The 21,519-nt window shown below is 43.5% G+C and overlaps 1 protein-coding gene across 4 annotated transcripts in view; it reads left to right on the top strand.

The window, feature by feature from the left end:
* Aplp2 (amyloid beta precursor like protein 2) overlaps positions 1 to 20,312 on the top strand; it is an 80,688-nt gene extending 60,376 nt beyond the window's left edge. For 2 of the 4 annotated variants that reach the window (XM_004862634.3, XM_004862632.4), the window contains 11 exons: positions 1,616 to 1,746; positions 2,855 to 2,929; positions 4,127 to 4,285; positions 5,189 to 5,317; positions 8,676 to 8,775; positions 10,852 to 11,004; positions 12,465 to 12,500; positions 15,328 to 15,413; positions 16,667 to 16,741; positions 17,050 to 17,205; positions 18,881 to 20,312. In XM_004862634.3, the coding sequence (XP_004862691.1) occupies positions 1,616 to 1,746; positions 2,855 to 2,929; positions 4,127 to 4,285; positions 5,189 to 5,317; positions 8,676 to 8,775; positions 10,852 to 11,004; positions 12,465 to 12,500; positions 15,328 to 15,413; positions 16,667 to 16,741; positions 17,050 to 17,205; positions 18,881 to 18,982 (1,202 nt within the window). In that variant the 3' untranslated portion in view covers positions 18,983 to 20,312. The remainder of the gene's footprint in view (positions 1 to 1,615; positions 1,747 to 2,854; positions 2,930 to 4,126; positions 4,286 to 5,188; positions 5,318 to 8,675; positions 8,776 to 10,851; positions 11,005 to 12,464; positions 12,501 to 15,327; positions 15,414 to 16,666; positions 16,742 to 17,049; positions 17,206 to 18,880) is intronic. The other 2 variants (XM_004862635.4, XM_004862633.4) reach the window with 1 other exon arrangement.
* Positions 20,313 to 21,519: the final 1,207 nt, after the last annotated feature.

Here is a 21,519-nt window from a genome sequence, read left to right as displayed (position 1 = left end):
CCGGGGAGACCACTGCTTGTATACTTTCAGGGGTCCCTATCCAGAGAGCCTTGAAAGTCTAGAAGCATCAGGCTATCAGCGGTCATATTTGTGCTTCTCTTGGAACTTGGCTGAAGCAAGGCTGAGGCGAGTGAATGTGGTGGCTTCCGGAGCCTGTTGGGAGTTTGACTGAGCCCTGTGGAGTGAGCCTATAGGTGTGCTGTCCGTTGTTCCCAGGGAGAGTAGAGGCACATTGTGCCTTGCACAGTCTTTACCCTGCTCAGTGACAGGAGCCATCCTCAGTGCCTAGCCTTTGCCCTGCTAATGATTATCAGGGTAACACGTGCACATGGGCATGGATGGACGTGGAGTCCTCTGGATGTGGCGTCTCTTGGGGAATGTGGTCTGCTAAACAATGTATTTCTAACTTAGTTAACATGAAACCTGGATATTGAAATCCTTTTGAAACAGGAGTCAAATATTCTTCAAAAGATGTTAAGCTGTAGCTTTTGCATTTATTAAATCAGGGAACAAAGAAAAGATGCTTCTGACAGATAAACTTTCAAGCAGCTGGCTTATTTGTAGCTGTAGTCATCAGTCACATGATTGTTTTAATGAATTAAAATTACATGGTTCTGGAAACTAGTGAATTTGTTTCTGGATAAAAAAATTAGTTGGATTTTGGCATTTACTCTTTACTTAGCAAGTCACACGCCATTCCTCTCCAGTCTGGGAAACCTCACTCAAGTGAATTGAACCTGAGTAAGCATTCCCACAGGTATCTCTTCAGAGGTTGTGTTTAGTAAGCCTTTGCTGTCTGTCTGCGCTGCACATCCTGCCTGCTGGGGCCAGTGGGAGCTTCCACTGACCAGCAGTGAGGTGAGGGGTGCCCTTTCCAATGGGCCTGTGTTCTAGAGGACACCTGGGAAGGCCCGTACATCAGTGTCATGAAGCAAGTAAGCCTGGGGTGTCTTCATGGGATGAAAGGTAGCTTTGTCAAATATAGAAACTTAGTTTTATCCCCATTAGCCCTGTTTCTGGGGTGACTGTAAAAGTTTATCGTTGACACTAAAAATTCAGAATTGGAGCAGGAGTGGTTTGGACTTCTGTCCAGCAGGTGTACAAAGAACTTTTCACATGAACCATTTTGCCAAAATAAGTTAAGAGCTAAAGGTCCCAGAAGAAAGGAAGGGGACTGAGTCATAAGTTCCTTAAAAAGTAGAGACACGTGTGGAATTGGCTCTGTATGGACTAATTTCAGCCCTGGTCCCTATTCAGATGCCGCTAGTGATAAGCAGAAAGGTTGCTGGTTTTTAGGTTTTCAGGTTAAAAACCCTGAAAGGAAGTTAGAGAACCAGCTGTCTCCTTTTCTAACCTGCAGTGCTAGGGTACCGGGTATGGAGCTACCAATAAATTGCTGGACTGATGTGGTTGATGAGTACTATGTAAAAAAGATAGTCCGTGTAATCTCACAAAGTGAGGTCTTGGCAGACAGTAGCTCATACACTCTTTAGCGAGCCAGGAGACAGATCAAATCCATCCTGCAGGTTCTGAGCTGCGTTTTCTTCTAGAGCACTGTGTAGTTTTAATAGAACACCTGACCCCCAGGAAGACAACTTTTGTAATTTTGTTTCAGTTCCCCCAACTCCTCTGCCAACCAATGATGTTGATGTGTATTTCGAGACTGCTGCAGATGACAATGAGCATGCTAGGTTCCAGAAGGCTAAGGAACAACTAGAAATTCGACATCGCAACCGAATGGACAGGGTAAACATCTTAATCTTACTGGTGCTTGGTATTAGGTAGCTTGCTTTATGTGTTTGTGTGTGTGTGTGTGTGTGTATGTGTGTGTGTGTGTGTGTGTGTGTGTGTGATGTGGGGCTTGAATCTAGGGCCTTGCACATGCTAGCAAGCAATCTGTAGCATAGTTTTTATACTTAGGAAAGTGATACTTCTGGGGATGGGGGCATACACCTGTAATCTCAGCATTTAGGAGGCAGGATTACCACAAATTCAAGGGCACCCTGGACTACATGATGAGACTATCTCAAAAATAAAGAATAAGTGGTATTGTCTCCCTAGAATGTGGTACTGTGTAAGAAAAGCTGAGTTTCTGTGGAGCTCCCTTCTGGGTGGGCAAGTCTACCCCCTCTTCCTATCTCTGAAAATGTAATTAGCTTTGCTGCAGACACTATGGAGCATTTTCTGTAACTATTAATTACTTAGTACTTTGCCATCACTGACTTAACAAAGTTTTTAAACCAGGGAACTGTATCTTTGTGACAAATAGACGATTAGTGTTATCTGACATGCAAACAAGTTAACTGGAAAAATAGATTTGATGAAGACAGACATGTTTTAATGCATTCTAGCCAGATATCATTATGAAGCTCTGAGTCCCAGCCTGTGTTTTCCTTGGAGGGACTCTAAATGTCAGGCTGGAGCCTGCTTACTCCTGGGCTTGCTCAGGATTGAAGGAGGTGGACACAGATGCACCTTTCAAGGCTTGCACTCTGCCCTAACACCGGCATAACACCTAGGCTGGCCTTATACTTTGGGAAAGGCTCATTTTATTTTTCCATGTCTCTTCTGAGAAATAGATACTAACCTCTGCTTTGTTAAGGAGACTAAGGCATAGACTTTGAAATAATTTGCCCAAGGCAAGGAGGTCATGGAATTGAGGCTCCATGTGGGCCTGGTTAAGGCCTGCCCAGAACCTTCCTAGGCAGTAGCAATGCTGAGCTCAGAAGGGATCATAGGATACAGTTTCCTTTTGCACCGTTTCTGACACTGGGTTCAGTGCCTGGCAATATTTTTAGAAGTACGGAAGTTGTTCGGGAGGATTATTCTCTGATGTTTTTGACCTTTGTTCTAGGTAAAGAAGGAATGGGAAGAGGCAGAGCTTCAAGCCAAGAATCTTCCCAAAGCAGAGCGGCAAACCCTCATTCAGGTAAGATGCTTTCTCCAGAGACAAAGTGTGCAACTTGACCAGTTGAAAATAAATATATGTTTGGAGTCAAACTCCCAGGACATTTGAATTTGATACCTTCTCTTAGTCAGGAGCTTAAGTTGCAGGGAAGTTACTTTCTTTTTCACCTCTAGCATTGCTTGTTTACAGTGGAAGAAGCCAAACTCCCTCCCAGAGCATACCTAATTCTCTCCAAGAAGTAACTTTAGCTCAGCTGCCATTTGGTAATTCTGTTTCATTGACAAAAGTCCTCTGCCATCTTCATTCTTGGGATATGATTTGTTTTTCAGAAGTATTAGATGGAGAGGAGGTAGACTAATTGAAAAGTCAAAAAGCAGAAAAACAAAAGTTTTTCAATAGAAGTTCATTTCTAACTTTGTAAAAGTAAAAACCTTAAAATCATAGCAACAAACTTCATTCTCCTTCAGTAGAGTAGAGTTGCTGATAGGGGTAGCAATTTAGGAGAGGTGAGTTTGATTTGGGAAAACTTCGCTTTATTTGTGTTTTGGGGATTCTGGGACTTGAACCCAGGGCCTCAAATGTGCTGAACACATGCTGTACCACTGAGCTACATCCCCAGCCCCTGATTACATTTCAGATGTTTATGTTTAGCTGACTTCTCTCTTGTGATGCTAACTCTTTTGAGGAAGACCTTTGCTTTTTGTTTTTTTTTAATCAATCACCTTGAAAATCTTAACTTTTAATTCCTGTACAAGCCAATGTACCTATAAATCTGACTAGGTATCTTATAGATAACTTGCCCTTCACAACTTTAACAAGCATGATTTAGCATAATTACCACATTACTGGATTATATTTCAAAGAATATGTACTATTGGTCCCTAGTTTCACAGTTTAGAAGTCAGCCTTGCTGTAATGTGGAAAATACAGGTTTTTACTGTGATACACATTGAAACAGCAGATACTGGGCTTGCAGCACTAGTAATTTCATTTACCAAAGTTCTAAGGAGTCCCTCTGACACTGAAATCTGACTTGCTTTTTAGGTGAAGAAGTATTCTGATAGCAGCAGATAAAGCGCATGTTGCGCTCGCTTGTGCTGCACTCTGAACCTGTCTTGCATAGACACTGGTGAAGGAGAAGCACTAAAGTCTAGGACTGCTTGCTCATACTTCCTCCAGGGATCACATACTATTGGTGTTCCTCTTCTCTTGATTTAGCACTTCCAAGCTATGGTGAAAGCTTTAGAGAAGGAAGCAGCCAGTGAGAAGCAGCAGCTTGTGGAAACCCACCTGGCTCGAGTGGAAGCCATGCTGAATGACCGCAGGCGGATGGCTCTGGAGAACTACCTGGCAGCCCTGCAGTCTGACCCCCCAAAAGTGAGTTGGCATCAGTCTTTTCCGTGCTGCCTGCCCTAAAGTGGTACACTTACAGAATCAACATGTGGTGCACCAGCTGGTAAAAATTGTATTTTTATGACAAGTTTTTAAAAGTTAAAGGTAAGGAGGAAGGATTTAAAAGGAAAAAGTATTATGTTTTAGTATCTGTGTATAAAAAAAGTTAAGCTTATATAACTTCATGCCTGTGAATACCACCTGTGATATGAAAATGCTTTATACTAGAAAATCATAACCTCAGGATATTGATAGGTAATTACAAGATTATTGGATTTTCTGTGGTAGCCTTGTCTTCAAAGAATGAAAACATGCCATCTGTGAATGAAGGCTTCTAAAACAGTTCCATTTGAAATAAGATTATGAAGAAAAGGATAAACTAATTTATATTGAAACTCTTGTGCAAGTGGTTGAAACCACTTTTTAACCTTTTTTTTGTACCAGGGATCGAACTCAGGACCTTTTGCTTGCTTGGCAGCCACAGTGCCACTGAACTAAATCCCCAGCTTTTAATCTCTTAATTCTACCCTGCCTTGGTTTTGGGTAATGGGAAGCATTGGAAAGGAGGCTGTTTGTGACTTTCTTAGTCCAACAGCACAGCTTTTCTGTTTGGGTGATGCAGGAAACCGTTAGCTGGAAATTTGGGTGTCAGCGGCTGAGCCAGGAAAGAAAGCAGTCAGGGGAGGACTGTGGACTGGAGATTCTGGACAGTACTTTTTAAGGAACTGATTCCATGCTGGAACTTAATTTTTGGTATTTTATATAGAAAGTTTTTGTTCTTGTACCTTGCTAAGCTTCACATTCTTAAGTGAACTTCTTCAGCTTTTGTTTTTCTACCTATTTTGAATTCTAGTCTGTGGATATTAAAGCAACTGTTTTCTCCTGCAGCCTCATCGAATTCTTCAAGCCTTGCGGCGCTATGTCCGAGCTGAGAACAAAGATCGTCTGCATACCATTCGTCATTATCAACACGTGTTGGCTGTTGACCCAGAAAAGGCAGCCCAGATGAAATCCCAGGTATGCTGGACATAGAAATCACTACCTCAAGATTATTTCCAGTGGGAACATACTGCTTGACTGGTGGTGGGACAGTATTGCTGGTTGTGCTTGTTTTATTAGTCCTTTCCATATTATGTATATAAATGTATATATATATTTATATATATATATTTTTTGGTACTGGGGATTGAACTCGGGTCCTTGCGCTTGCGCAGCAGGCTGCGAAACCACTGAGCTAAATCCTGGCCCCCCGTGTTTTATATTAAGTACTTTGTATTTAACAGTTTCTGAAGGTTTAGAAATGCAGGATTATGTTGAAGCAATAAATCAATTTCTATACCAATTTTTATATCAGTTTACTTCTGATATCACTAGAATTAATATTTGAGACCCTCTTCTAGGCAGAAAAGATCTTCAAGCAGATCTTAAAAGTTGGTCTTGGGATGAAAGTGCAACTCAGAAGTTAGATTACTTAGACTAGGTGTGGTGGTAGACACCTATAGTCCCATCACTCGGGAGGCTGGGGCAGGAGGATCGCTGTGAGTTCAAGGACAGCCTGGGCTACATAGTGAGACCCTGTCTCCAAAAAAAAATGTTTACTTGTCTAGCATGTGTGAGGCCCTGGTTTGATCCCTAGTACTGCCATCCCCCACAAAAAAAGGTGTATTTTTTTGTTCTGTGCCTTTTAGCTTTTATTTAGACAGACATTTTTTTTTTCATTCCTGGGTTTTGTCCCATGTTGCACCTAGATTTACTTTACAGTCATCTGTAGAAGTTTATTTCTGATTCTTCTTTGTCATCATGCTATTGTCCATATGTTGACTTTTTACTTTTTTCTTATATTCCTAGAAGATGAACTTGCCTGTAAGACTGCTAGCTTTCTTTTAAACCAGGAAGCCTACCAGCTCTACCTGTCAGTTGTTCTCATGGACCTTATAATAACATCACTGACCTCATCTTATTTCCTCCCATAGTTTAAATGTACTGCTGTGCTGATTGCAAGCACCTGTACGTATAGAATGCATTACTGATCTTTGCTCACATCCTAGAAACTCTCCCAATTCTTGTTGTGTATATTATGATCATAAGATAATTTCTATCCTAAGTTTTAGGAATATTGGAGCTGAGTTCTGCTCCCTTTGTTGGGCAGAATTTATATGTCTCCATCTACATGCCAGGTTCTATAGTAGCAGATGATGAAACAAAGTTGGATCCCTTGAGCACTCTTGAATGGCTTACAAGTTAGCATAAAGTTAATTTTATTAACTATAAAGATGGAGAATAATTATCCATAAATGCACAGAGTAGTTCACATTACAAATTAGATATTTGGCTAGACATGATGACACACAAGTATAATCCCAGCTACTCAGATAGACCCAAAGTTCCTGGGCAAATTGCCTGGGCAATTTAGGAAGACCCTGTCTCAAAATAAAAATTCTAAAAGGGCTGTCTTCACACCAAATGGAGAAAAAGGAGGAAGGACTAAGAGTCCTAGAGGACAGGAAGACAGGGAGAAATGCATCCTGTCAGGGTTAGGTACACTTCTGAAGTCTACTGTTTTTAAATAAACTTACTCGTTTTCCAAACTTTTTGGTGAAAAATTAGATAACTATTGTATTTTACAAGAAAGTACCCTGTTTTGTGTAGTCAGAGTAGAAGGGGAGATGTTGGTTAGTATCTCAAATAATCAGAGGATCCCTGCATACAGAGTCAAACCAGATACAATAAGAAATAGAATCATCTCACCATGGAACAGTCCAGGCTGGCCTCGAACTCATGGCAATCCTCCTGCCTCAGCCTCCCAAGTGCTTAGATTACAGTTGTGTGCCACCATGCCTGACTTGTCTCCTGGTGCTTTTATATCAGCTGTCAGCTCATAATTCTAGCACAGCGTGGCCACTGAGTTATGTTAACCTTATATTATCTGAACTCTAGAAAAACCCAAGATACTCAACATTACCCTTATCTGAAAAGTCAGGAACCAGAAGTATTTCTGATTTTGTATGTTTTTTTCAGGTTTTCGAATATTTGCCATATACATCATGAGATATCCTGGGATGGGACCCAAATCTAAACATGAAGTTCATTTATATTTCATATATACCTTCTACATATAGCTTAAAAGTAATTTTATGTAGTAGTGTTAAGTGACCTATATTTTTGACTTTCACGTGGGGTCACGGTTAGAGTTTTCCACTTATAGCATCATGTCAGTGCTCAAAATGTTTCAGATTTTAGAGCATTTCTGATTTTGGATTTGCAAATTAGAGACAACTCAACCTGCAGAATTTTAGCCATGTTTTCTTGGCTGAACTATAAGTGATGTGCTCCTCCCCCCATCTAGCCCAAGCGTTACTATGGCAACACTGGTTTCCAGTATTCTGCCCTGTGATTCTTTTCTCCTGGGGATATATGAACTGGTCTCTTTCAGAAGGCTCCCTGATTCCTCTGGGAAAGTATAACGATGTCCACACTGGCTGAGGCTGGGTGGTACAGGGCTGCTCCATTTACATTTTTCCTTGGAGGCATTCTTGTGCTTTCCTATCAATTCACTTGATTGGCAGAATGGCAAATATAAAATTAAATTGCTTTTACAGGTCAGAGACTCATCAATCTGCAATAAAAGCATCTTTACATTTAACTTTTTTTTCATTTTGACCCTTCATTTTAATGGCTTCAAGCCATTAAATCATTGGTCTTGAGCACCCTCTTTAGGAAGAGCGGGATAACTTCGAGTCTTACCAGGCAGGGCTCACTTAGCTTGTGTGAGCTGTTGTATCTGCTGCCTGGATGTCTTTGGGTGGATGCTAGCCCAAATCACATTGCAATTTGTACCTCAGCATTAATCTTTTAAAGAACCATAATTTAGTTAAGTAGGAATAAACTAGTTCTGTTCTTCACCATAGTAATCATTATAAGCAGTTTTTTCACTAAGCAAAATCCATAAATGGTCCCCTTCCCACATACCTACTTTTTAGCCAGTGATTTCAATCTGTTTGCTCCACCTAATCTGACCAGTGGTAAAAATTGACTGACACTTTCACTCAGCAAAACTAATTGAACACCCAGCATTGTATAAAGAGGGCTCTTTAACTCGGTGTGGTTGGTAGTGCCTCCTGTGAAAATCAGACTTGAAACTAGAGCAAACGTTTTTTTAAATGAAATTTTCTTCTGATTTGGATCCCTCTCTATAGATGAGTATGCTGTCTGAATATATTGTGTAAATAGGACTTGAGGATTAATACACTACCCTGGCAAGATGCTCTGCTGGACTCTGTAGAGAACATACCTTTGCGTTAGCCTTTCTGGAAGTGTTCCCTCCTAGCTAATGGTTCATAGTGATGAGACCTCTCCACCCTAATTCTGCTTCCAGGTGATGACACATCTCCATGTGATTGAAGAAAGGAGGAACCAGAGCCTCTCTCTGCTCTACAAAGTCCCTTATGTAGCCCAGGAAATTCAAGTGGAAATTGGTAGGTACTGGCTGGCTGCATCAAGGTCCAGGGGTACGCCTTGCTGTGGCTCAGGTGCCATAGCTTAGCATGATGAGAGGATTGGGAGCAGACAGGGCTCGCAAGGTCAGGCATGAGCATGCTGTGGCTCCAGAGGTCTGGAGTCAGCTGAAGCTCATATGGCAAGGTCAAGGGGTTCCTGAGGACAGCTGTACTGGCTGGAAGCCACAGAGCCTTGTGTTTCCTTGACCTTCACTCTTCTTACTGGAAGAAAATCCAGGGTGTGAAATTGCAGGGGCCAAGAAGTTTCCTGTTACCACTTCCTCCTTCATTGCTGATACATTCCAAGGCACCCTGTTTAACACAAATTCTGACCTCCTCTGCCATTCGTTATCTTTCAAGCTTTATTGTGTCTACTTTTGTATCCCAGAGTAAAATGGTGCACCATTTTACTGCTGGAGTTCGGGTTATATGAGAAAAACCAATAGTAAAACAAAACAAGGATCAGGTGGTTCTAGGTGACAAGTGGAGCCTTACAACCAGGGTAGAATGGTGGGAATGCCCTCAGGTGGGGGAACAATAACCTGGGAGTTGGTTTCCTGCAAAGATTACAGAGGGAAAACTTACTGTTAGAGGTAATGACCGCTCTGAAGGCCTGAAGTTTAAGTCACCAGCACATTTGAGTCAATGTCACAGGGAATGAGGACAAAGAAGTAAGCAGGGGTCTAGATGCTGAAGGGAGTTAAGTGAAATCAAGGAGATTGGATTTTATTCTAGGATAATGGGAAGCAGCTAGAGGCCTTTAACCCTAGAGAGTAACTAGATCTGGATATTGTCTCTTGGCTGCCATGTGGAGAACTGATTAAAATTGGAGATCAGCCCAGAAGAGATTATGAAAATCCAGGAGCAAGACTGTGGTAGTGTGTGCTGATAATGGTCAAAAGTGAGAAGTGTCTGTGGGGTGTGTTCCAAGGGAAGGATGAGAGGTCTGGGTGTGAGGTGATGGAGGGAAAAGCACCGAGAACAACTCAGCACGATATGGTGAGGCACTGAGGGAACAGATGGCAGTGCCAGTGCTTACGGAAGTGGAAAAAAAGCAGTTCTCTTTGTGTGGGTTCAAATAGGAGATGCCTTTGGGCATGAAAGTGGAGATCGAAGGTGTGGTAGCTACAGGTTAGGGGTACGGGAATCATGGTTCATGGATGGATTTTTCAAGGCGCATGGGAGGAGTAAGCCAAAGAGTAGGAGACTACAACTGTGTAGTGTGAGTAAGCCTAGAGATGAAACGTACACTGATGTTGTGCTGGATGTCGTGGCACATGCCTGTAATCCCAGCACTGGGGAAGCTGAGCAGGAGGATCACTATGAGTTCAAGTCCAGCCTGAACTGCATAGCAAGGCCTTGTCTCAAAAAATATATTATAGGGCTGGGGATATAGCTCAGTGGCCGTGCGCCTGCCTCAAAAGCCCAAGGTCCTGAGTTCGATCCCCGGTACCGGTACCAAAAAAAAAAGGCTACACTTAAAGAATATATTATATTATATGTTGAAATTTTGCTAGGAGAGTAGGTTTTAGGTATTCATACCAATAAAAGTAATTATGGAAGGTGATGGGTAATGTGCACAATTAGTAGTCATTGTACTATGAGGACACACTGTAATGTTTTTGTTTTTGTTTTTTTTGGTACAGGGGATCGAACTCGGTTCCTTAGCTTTCGAGGCAGGTGGTGGAACCACTGAGCTAAATCCCCAGCCCAAGTCATTGTACTATATGTCAGCCTATATATCATAAATATGTACAGTTCTTAAAAATCTAAAACTGGCGTTGGCCTAGATCCCTGAACCAGTATGTGGAGATCTCGGGGAAGAGTGACTGGACAGAGCCCCAGGTTCCTTGGCAGTACTGCAGAGTTGTGGAAGGTGTTTGGTGGTGGACGCAGGGACACATAGGTCATGTGAGTTGCAGACTGGTAGGACACTGGGCGGATCTGGAGCTCTAGCCTGACAAGAATTAGCTTTTTGCAGACTGCTAGTCCTGGGTAAACATACCAAGTCCTTCTGAAAGCTTCATTTCCGTTTCCTGCCTGTGTCCTTCTCAGATGAGCTCCTTCAGGAACAGCGAGCAGACATGGACCAGTTCACTGCCTCCATCTCAGAGATCCCCATGGATGTGCGGGTGAGCTCTGAGGAGAGCGAAGAGTTCCCGCCATTCCACTCTATCCATCCCTTCCCACCCTTGCCTGAGAATGAAGGTGCGTATGGTCCTCTCATGACTCTTTGACAGTGGGCTGAGGGACAGCACAATTAGGACATTGGAGTCCACTGTGTTCCTGTTGAGAGGCAGGGAAAGGGAGAGTGGATTTCTTAAGCACTGCTGTGTGTAGGTAGCATCTAGCTGGTCTGCCTGTGGGCTGACTTCTTCACCAGAACAAGTTAGGAATACTCCTCCCATGTTATAGATGGGTTGCTTCAAGCCTGCTGCTTTTCCCACTTCTGTGATGCCTCTTACATGCGGGAGTCGCTTTGCAGGTGAAACAGCACCTTTGTGTTAACATGAGGTTGTCATTTTTTTTATAACCTCTTGGGAGGTAAGGGGCCGAGGAGGTGCCTGGGCTGGCTGAGTGAAGTTCACATCTCTGATGTGGTTGGGTGAGAAGCTGCATCCTCTGAGTCCTAGTAAGGCCTTCTTTCCTCCCTTCTCTTGCTGGTTCTTGTTGGCTGAAAGGATCTCTAAAATCAATGAGTCTGTGCCAGAAATAAACATACTGGTGAGACGAGAGTCCTAAGACCAGTGTGTGTAATCAGATTCTATTTACTGCTGCTGCTAATGGTGATGGTAATAATAAAAATGGCTCACAGCTATGGAGTCCAGATGTATCAGATTTAGTGAAGCATTTGGCTTAGAGGCTTTCATTTAGTCCTCAAAGTAGTCCTCTAAGGTAGGTACACTGAGTGTCCCTTTTGGGAATTCCCAGGTTTAAAGAGTTTAAATACTTCCCAGAGCCATGTAGCTTGTAGATGGAGAGTGAGGATTTGAACCCAAGCTGACAGGGTCCTGTAGTCCCTAGTGTACAGTCACACACCTCTGACCACAGATAGTGCTGAAACAGAGGCAGGGTCCAGCTTAGCTCTCAGACCTTTACCAAAATGCCTTCTAAGCTAGTTATCTCACAGATACCAACTCTGATCTTCCAGTAATAAAGACAGGAATGAGAAAGTCCTGGGTAGATAAAGAGGCATCACCCATTTCTGACCCTGATCTTACAGGTCCAGGGCCTCTAGGGCGGTGGGGTAATCACATGTGGCCACTTCTTTAAGCTTATTTGGAGTTGGAGTATCTTGGATACAGCAGTAGTTCAACTAGGGCCTTGTCTCCTTGTCAGTAAACCACAATCAATACTAAACTCAGCTTTTTTTCTATTTTCCAAGAAAATAAGGTAAGGTAAATAATTTGGCGCTGTCCTATAATTTCCCGTAAAAGGCCCAAGCCAGACTTACTGTTTTTTCTTTCATCAAGGATGCCGTCCAGTAATTTGGTCTAGATCTTATTTCTAATTTGTTTATGGGATATGTCAGGCATAGTTTTCAAGTAAAAATGCCTTTTGTTTGTTCACATTATAGAGATTCTAAGACAGGAATTTTGAAAGAAGCCATTTTCTTTCTTAATCTCCTTTTGTGCTATTTTGTTTTTTATTGTTTTCCTTTCTGCTAGACACTCAGCCGGAGTTGTATCACCCAGTGAAGAAAGGTTGGTTTGTCAAAGATGTTCCCTTTAAGACCTCCATTCCTTCTCACTTCCCCAGTGTGTCGGCAGTCTCCCTTTCTGTTTCATGTCATCGCCTGAGTTCTCCACCTCATTCCTTCAGCCATGGCGGTGCGTGGAGCCAAAGCAGCCCTCCCTCCTTGCTGTGAACAAGCTGCCCTGGCTTTCGAACTGAGTCTACTCTCATTGGTGGTGGTTGCTGTGTGGACGCCCATAGCTTTCTTTCTAGGATGTCAAGAGAATGCCCAGTAACTCAAATAGATGCTTTGCTAAATCCTTCTGGGATTTAGGAAACTTAAAACAGGTTGCTTGTGAATTGCTGGTGTATATAAAATAACTGCATAATTCAGTCAGGGTGCATCTTTTTCCCTTCCGTCTTCTTTTTTCTCTGCTTTTCCAAACACTTAGTTTTTTCCCTTTATTTTGAGCTATCTCTGCTGTGTGTGTGTCACTCGTCTGTGTCCCCTGAGTTGTAGCAAATTTGCAGAGTGATGATGAAACAGGTAGAGACAGGTGAACTCTTGCTATAGCGAGTCCCCAGTCTTCAAGGACAGTTCACATTTTGGAAAGCATTATGCTGAGTGCCTTGTGTGTTTGATCTCATTTAACCCACTGAATGTTCCCTTGGGGCGGGATTCTCAGCTTTTTTACAGATGAGACAGTTGAAGAAACAATGTTTCCAGGGGGCTTTGTCCTTGAAGTCCATGTGGTTTCTGTTGTCTGAGCTGCCACAGCTGGGTGGGCAGTACCCCCTCTAGTCTCTTCCATCGAGCAAGTTCCTCACGTTCTTCATGTGTTTTAGGGGCCCACTCTTGACTTCGGCAGGCTGATTATGGATAGACCAAGAAGTTTTCCCTGGCTCAGAGTTCAGTGTTCTGGTGTATGCCACAGCTCATTCTCAGAACAGAAATGTGATTTGAATGTTCTGAAAGTCACTTATGTGTAGCTGCTTTATTTTGGGTCTGCCTTCTCATAGAGGTCACCGTTACTCCTCTCAACAGCACATCTTTGATGCTTACAGATAAAGATGCAATTTCTTGAAATTTACCTGGCTTTTGCTTTCATAAACTGTTATGAGTTGGACAGTTTAACCCATTAATATTTGGTCTTTTGGAGACACTTATTATGCATTTTTTTAAGCCAAAGTGGTTTTGGTGCTGACCAAAGAAACAGTGAGAGAGCCGGGTGTGGTGGTGCATGCCTATGACCCAGCACTGAGAAGGCCGAGGCAGGAGGATCACTGCAAGTTCGAGGCCAATCTGGCCACATAGTGAGACCCTGTCTCAAAAAAAAAAAGGAAAAAGAAATAATGAGGTTTATCCTACCAAAAAAGGATTGGGATGATCTGGACTGGCAGTGTGCCTTTACATGAGTTGGTTCATATCATATCATATATCATTGTTTAAATAGGATCTTCCCCTTATGCCCTTTAAAATTCTGAAGAGAGAAAGATATGGAAGGAACTCAGAATTAGAATTTACTGAGCTTGTTCATAGTGACCTTGCTGTGGTAACACTTCCAGATTCTTCTTTCTCAAAAACTGGAGTACAGTGCTGCTGTTTCATTGGCATCTTAAGGACTACAAAAGCCAGCTCTGGCTTAACTCGAAGCAAGTCTGCAAGTCTTTTTAAAGTGAAAGCCTTGGAAAAACTTGTAGTGCAGCTGCAGAGGCTGTGAATTGCCCCTGCTGCCCTGTGGTAAGGAGGTGTCTGGCTCTGAACTGGAAGGTTCTGCCAAAGCAGTTGCTGGAGTCCGCCTGCCTCTGCTGAGCTTGGGCCAGCAGTGCTGTGCACAGACTCAGGTAGTCACCTTAGAATGTCGAGTACATTGTTAGGTTGATCTGCTTATTTATAAAAAGACAAAACAGATGTGTGTGTAAAGCCGCATATATCATTGAAAAGCAGCTCAGGATAGCTAGAGATCACAGGCTTTGGAGCTAGAAACAAAGGGGATTGCCTCTGCTATTGTCCTCACTGGGTTCAGTCATGCTGCATATTTGGATGCTGTCATCCCAAGTGCCACACACAAGTGACATTAGCTCAGGCCATGTCTTGACCTTAGAAGAGAGTTGCTCTTCTTGCTCAGTGTGGGGAAAGGTGCTTTCTGTTCTGCTGTCAGGATTGTCCCTGCTCATGAAATGCTTTTTCCTATTCATCCTGTACTAACCAATGAGGGTGCACATGTCTGAGATCTCCTCTCTGCCATACATGGAGCCCAATGGGAGATGTGGAAGGAGACTGATAATTGAAAACTAGTTTTAAGAGCTCCAACCTGGGTGCCTCCCACAAGGAGCTGAAGCTTAAAGGCCAGATAGGCAGGCTGGAGGGTAGGGAGTATATTTAAGGTGAAAGAATTGCCTGTAGAGTAAACTCAAGCTCAAAGCTAACATGCACATCATTGCTGGGTGACGCTGGAGACCCAGATGCTAAAAGATTGGGCTATGGGATAGCAGGTGCACAGCAAGATCACATGGGGCAGGGGTGCGTGTTTTCCATGTTAGAATGCCCTTGGACTCAGCTGCTGTATACCTTACCAAAAGCATTCTCTCCAAAGGCATGCATCCCATTTTTCCAAGCGGGAGAAAAGTAAGCAGTCCGTCTTCCTTCATTGCGCCCACCAGTCCTCTGAAAGTGCCTGCATCATTCATCCTGGGGTAGAGCCCAGTGTGTCCTCCAGCCATGGGAACACAGTGGTGTACTCAGTTGTGGGCAGGTGCTTGGTGAGGGGCTCCAGCCCTCAGGCAGGAGTCTGGTGCTGCTTTGAGACTGGTCTGAGGTGCCTGGAAACTCAGCTGTGATCTCTTTCCACACAGGGTCAGGAGTGGGAGAGCAGGACCAGGGACTGATTGGCGCAGAAGAGAAAGTGATTAACAGTAAGAATAAAGTGGACGAAAACATGGTGAGCCCATTCTCTCTCTTGTCCACTAAAGTGTTAGTGCTTAAGGATGTGTGGTCCAGCAGCTCCTACAGATGGACTGTGTTGTAAACATTACATCTGTGCTGTGGAAGAGGGAGTGAATGAAATCTTTCTTTCTCCAGTAGCTCATCTCTATACAGTAGACAAATATGCAGTGTGAAAAGCATGGTGAATGTTTAATCAAAATACTTACCTTTGCTTCGAACACACTCATCCCATTGTTCTTGCCACTTTCTGAAGTGGTTCTGGAAGTCCTCTTTCTTGAGTGTCTTTAGTTGTGCTATCATAGCTGACTTCATGTCCTGAATCCATTCAAAACATACTCCTTTTGTGATCATTTTGATTCTGGGGAAGAAGATGAATGAGGACACATTGTATTGTTTTACCAGCCTGCCTTTCTGTTGGATGGCACTTGGCAGCAGGGCACTTTTTTTTTCATCACACCTCACGATACAAAAGAGAACTTCCAGAACTCTTTCAAGAGGTGGCAAGAATAGTTTAAGCATTCACTGTATATTTTGATTGCTCTTCATACTTTTGCTACTAAAGGTGTGAATAACATATTAGAAGCCATTTTCAAGTGAGTGGAGATTTGGTAACTTAAAAATGGAATGAAGTTGGGTTTGTTTCTTTTTCTTCTTTTTTTTTTTTTCGGTACTGGGGATTGAACTCAGGACCTTGCGTTTGCAAGGCAGGCAGCGGAACCACTGAGCTAAATCCCCGGCCCCCCTCTTTTTTTTCATAACGGGGCTTCACTAAGTAGTTTGGGCTGGCCTTGAACTCACTGTGTAGTTCAGGCTATCTTCGAACTGACCACAATCCTCCTGCCTCATCCTCGCGAGTGCTGAGATTACAGGAATGCACTACCATGCCTGGCATGGGTTTGGTTCTTATACTGCTGAAATTTATACCCTCTCTGTATTCTTCTAGCATTTTCTGTCACTTTTAAATTTTTGGATTATCTTCTAGATTATCTGAATTTGGTACTTAAATGTGGCTTCTTGGTGAAAACCTTTATGAGACCCAGCCATTCAACTATACTAATTTTGTTTACCCTTCCAGCCAGGGATTTGGTTGAGTGAATTTGGATGAATGTGACAGAACTGACTGGCTAGCAGGGGTCCAACAAGTGTCTGTTTCCCACCATTAGATGGAATAGAAAAGAAGCAGTGGTATTTATACTGAATTTCCCCTTACACTCATTTGTTGGTTGCTGATATCCTTGTGACTTTCAGGTCATTGACGAGACTCTGGATGTTAAGGAAATGATTTTCAATGCTGAGAGAGTTGGAGGCCTCGAGGAAGAGCCGGTATGTGTTGAGCTGCAGAGCCCAAAGCCAAGTTTCATGTCAGTTTGAGCTTCTTCCTGCCTTCTCTCTTCCCATGGGCAGTGAGACATGCCTGGTGTTTCCAGTTAATTTCTCATACTTTTGGGTGAGAAAGCTGAAATGAGAATCCCCAAGGGTGTTGGCCAGAGTGGGCTTTCTCTGCAAGGTATGTGATTGTTGCAAAGCAGGATCTTTGTGCTGCCTTTGGCTTTAGAAACTTCACTTGACCTTTCACTTGCTGCCTCACAGTTGCCATGGGACCAAGTGCCCTATTTGCTTTATGATTTTAGGAGTCGGTGCGACCTCTGCGGGAGGACTTCAGTCTGAGCAGCAGCGCCCTGATTGGCCTGCTGGTCATTGCAGTGGCCATCGCCACAGTCATCGTCATCAGTCTGGTGCTGCTGAGGAAGAGGCAGTACGGCACCATCAGCCACGGGATTGTGGAGGTGAGGGCCGGCTCTCTTGCCTGGATTATGTGAGGGTGGGAATAGTGTGAAATCCAAGCATTTCAGTACTGGATACACTGCCACCACCAGTTATGGTACAAACTGTGCTATTAGGTCGAGTTGGGGAGCCAGCCCTAATTCAGTTCTTTCCTTCCTGCTGCAAGGCCCTATTCCTGCCTTTCAGCATTAATTTGGATTTTGACTGAATATCTGGAAGTCCTAAGAACATTCTATGCTTTGGATAGTAAAATTGGTTTTCTCAGAGTGTTCCTAGTGTTCCTTTTTCAGATGTGTCAGCTATTTAAGAATGTAATGAGGTGAGGGGGCCGGGGATTTAGCTCAGTGGTTCCGGCACCTGCCTCGCAAGCACAAGGTCCCAAGTTCGATCCCTGGTACCAAAAAAAAAAAAAAGAATGTAATGAGGAACTGGGCCTGTTGGCACATGTCTGTAATCCCAGCACTCAGGAGGTTGAGGCAAAAGGATTACCAGGTTTCAAGGCCGGCCTGGGCTACGTAGTGAGCTCAAAGATAGCCTGAACTACAGAGCAAGACCCTGTCTCAAAAAAACAAAATGAAATGAAGCCAGGCATGGTGGTGCATGCCAGCACTCAGGAGGCTGAGGCAGGAGGATCACCTCGGGTTCAGGGTCAGCCTGAACTACATAGCGAGATCCTATCTTAGAAAAAAAGAACGAAACAAAGGCCTAGTGCTCTTTCTGGTGATGCTGTGGACCCCATGTAGGAACTTGCTTATGCTATGCAAATGTTCTGCCACTGACATATACCATAGTTCATCTGCTCTTTTTTTAATCAGGAGGGAAGGAACGAAAAAAAGGAATAGGAGGGCTGGGGGTATAGCTCATAGCTCAGTAGTACAGCACTTTCCTGACATACCCTGAGGCCTGGGGTTTGATTCCGATTACTGCAAATTAAGAAATAATAAAAGCAACAGGAAATATAAAAAGAGCCAAAGTATTTTTGAAGGGTTGCAGGGAACTATCTAGAGCTGGTGAACATAGCACGCTATTTGATCATTAATGGAAGGCTCTAAAATGTTCACCACCACTGGTCTAGTCTTTTGAGTCTAGAATATACATACAGTAAGAATAGTATGTGCTCCAGAAAATTCGTTCCAGATGCAAGTTTTAGTAGTTTTGTTTAACTGCTTCTAGAGACTGGCCTAGCTATGGAGTTTCGGAGCCGGAGCAGACCAGAGACCATTGGGCCTCCTCCTTATTTCTTAGCTAATGTGACACTTTCATTGTCGAAGGGAGCAGGGCCTGTCTTGACTGTCACTGTGGTGCTGTGAAACCAGTCAGCCATGTAGACCAAGCCTTCAGGACTCTAGCTTCAGAAAGAAGCATTGTCCCTTAGACTCCTTTCCTCTTTCCTTTTCTCCATCCTCACCACCAGTTCTCATTCAGTCTTTCTTTGTTTTTGTTAGTATGTGTTTACAGTAGATAGCGATTAGGTACTCATTGTAGGGAGTTGGTACATGTACAGAACACATCTTAACTGTTTTTCATCCCCCTCCTCCCCTTCTTATTTGGTCTTTCCTGTGGGCAAAGGATTCTGAGCAGGCTTTTGGTCCCAGGGGATTGTGTAGCATGAATCTCCTGACCCCTTATCCAGCCTCTTGCAGCCCCCACAGTGACCTGTAGTCTTTGTTCTTCCAGGTTGACCCCATGCTTACCCCGGAAGAGCGTCACCTGAACAAGATGCAGAACCATGGCTATGAAAACCCTACCTACAAGTACCTGGAGCAGATGCAGATCTAAGCGGCAGGAAGCGAGTGGCACCCAAGTTAGAAGATGCTGCGGGTGGGCAGAAGGGTCCAGTGTTCTGGATCGGCTGCTGGTCGCCACTTACTGCCAGAGGGTTTCATCTTCCATCCTGACTCCTGGCGTGATAAGACTATAAAGTGCTACTGTAGAATTGCAATTTCCATTCTTTTAAATGGGTGAAAATGTTAATATAACAATATATGATATATAAACCTTAAGTGAAAAAATGATCTATTGCAGATATCTGAAGGATGTAGTTTTCTTTTTTAAATTAATCAGAAATCCCACTTCTCTTGTGTTGTTTCACACATGCTCTCGACATAAATGGAAAATGTTGATTTTTTAATGATAGATTGTATATGCAGGCTGTTTGTTCCAATTGCATTGTATAAATCAGTTCTAGGCTCATTCACTGTCCTAGTTTTTATTTTTTAAAAAAACACTAAAAAAAGATTCAGTATTCCCTTTTTAAACTTTCAGAAAGTTGTTGAGAAACAAGTGGAATGGGGAACTGTAATTGACCACTGACCACATCATGTTACCCTGGCTCAGTGACGTTACAGAACTGGTCTCTTAGCAGCTCACTGTTTCTGTACTGGTCCTATTGCCAAGGACGATCAAGGTGTTTTTGTTCTCATGTCTTTCAGCGAGCCTAATGCATACAAATGAAGGTGTCCACGCTGCTTTTCCTCCAAATCCAGTTCTTCCACAGCAACTAGCCTATGGTTTTTGTATGACATTCTTCACTGTTTGTTGTTCACTTACTGTGGCATTTTACTCTTCCCTTCCCTTCAAAAGTGTGTCCAAATGTGTAGCCTCTTCCTCTTTGGATGTCCCCTCCAGGGCAGCAATGCTGCCTGCCCTCCATATCCCTGTGCCTCTCCTGTCCCTGGCCTCTGCTGTTCACTCTGAGAAGACCGAATAAGCAGGTGGCTGAGGGCCAGGAGAGAGCCTGGGCCTGTCAATGTGAGAGGAGGCTGTTCTCAGCTGTACGTGAAGCTGGATCTGGATGCTGAGGAAAGCTTTGAAGATGTTTGTTTCCTTCACATGAGTCTTTGTAATGCTTGTATAGCTGATGATGTTCACAGCTTTTTGTTTGTTTCCTCTTTTTTTAATCTCAAGGTTCTGGTAACCAGTGGTGTTTATTTCAGTTTGTTTTTTCTGATTTTCTGTGGCTGTCTTTTTTTTTTTCCTTTTCCTCCCTTTTGACCCTATCCATGCCTCTTCCCACTATGCACAGATTAATCTTCACCTACAGACTTCTTAATATGATCTGTGGAGAATGTACAGAGTTTAAACACATCAATAAATACTTTAACTTCCACCGGAGACTCCTTGCTTTGTTGACAAAAGCGTTGACCTGTGATGACGTTTTAGTTTTACCCGTCCTGCCTTCAGGGACAGTGGGTACCTCCTGCCCCAGACAGTCACTGTGGCAGCCCAAGCAGATCTTCATCTTTCAAGTTCAAATTCCCTTTTTGTTCAGAATTTGTCCTGGAAAATTGAAATTAGACTACCAGTACTCAGTTGACAGGAGACTTTCTTAATGCTCCTGGAAACAGCCATGGCTGAACTTTAGGAAAATGTTTGTAGCCTCCATCTCTGGGTTTCTTAAATAACCAGCTACTGGGAGCCAATCTTGAAGCAGGTGTTGTGTGTGTTTGAATGAGGTGTTACTGTGTACAGGGCTTCACCATGAGAGTTTTCACTAAGTCCTTTTTTGGAGGGATTAATACTGTTTTGCAGTACTGGGGATTGATTTCAGGGTGAAGACTTGCATGCAAGGCAAGTGCTCTCCACTGCCTGTTTTGTTAGAGACCGGGTTTCACGATATTGCCCTGGCTGAACCTGAGCTCATAATCGTTCCCACTATCCCCTGCTTACTAAGGTTTTTGTTTGTTTTTGTGGTACTTGGGATTGAACCCAGGCCTTTGCACCTAGCTACACCTCCACAGGGCCTCAGTCACTGAGTTACCCAAACTGGGCTCAAACTTATGCTCCTCCTGCCTCACCTTTCCAGAGTGCTGGGATTACAGGCCTGTGCCACCGTGCCTAGCTCACCTTTTAATGTTCAGCTACTCTGAAAGTAATTTCAGGGCTGATCTTAGTCCCCTTCCCAGTTTCCTGCAATGCATTTAAACAGTAGTTACCAAGGTCACATTGCTCATGGCTGCGTGAAGTACCACACGTGTGTCTGCATGGGGGTCTTTCTTGGGATACAGGAATAGGGGGAGTGAAGATTTTATGAGCTGTGAGCTGGAGAGCATGCTGGTTCTTCACTTCCCCATTTGTCTCACTCTTCTGTTTGGCCACTGAAGTTGGCTGCCAAGAAAGTCAAGAAGAGGGAACTTTTTAAAGCCAGTTCTGCCAGAGTGCTGTAAAAAAATATCTGTCACTTGACCCTATAACAATTTGCTGGGAAATGGCTCTCGTGTTCCCGATCTGATTGCAGATGTTGCAGACCAGCTGTATTGAACGTAGTGCCTGCCAGCTGCCAGCTGCTTCAAGAGCTGTGCCTACTTCAGTCATCC

This window comes from Heterocephalus glaber, unplaced genomic scaffold, assembly GCF_053883595.1.
Source record: "Heterocephalus glaber isolate CG9 unplaced genomic scaffold, H.glaber_assembly_v1.0 deba00001446, whole genome shotgun sequence".
NCBI classification, from domain to species: Eukaryota; Metazoa; Chordata; class Mammalia; order Rodentia; family Bathyergidae; genus Heterocephalus; species Heterocephalus glaber.
The sequence above is the reverse complement of the archived record's forward strand: the minus strand, read 5'-3'. Positions and strand labels throughout refer to the sequence as shown.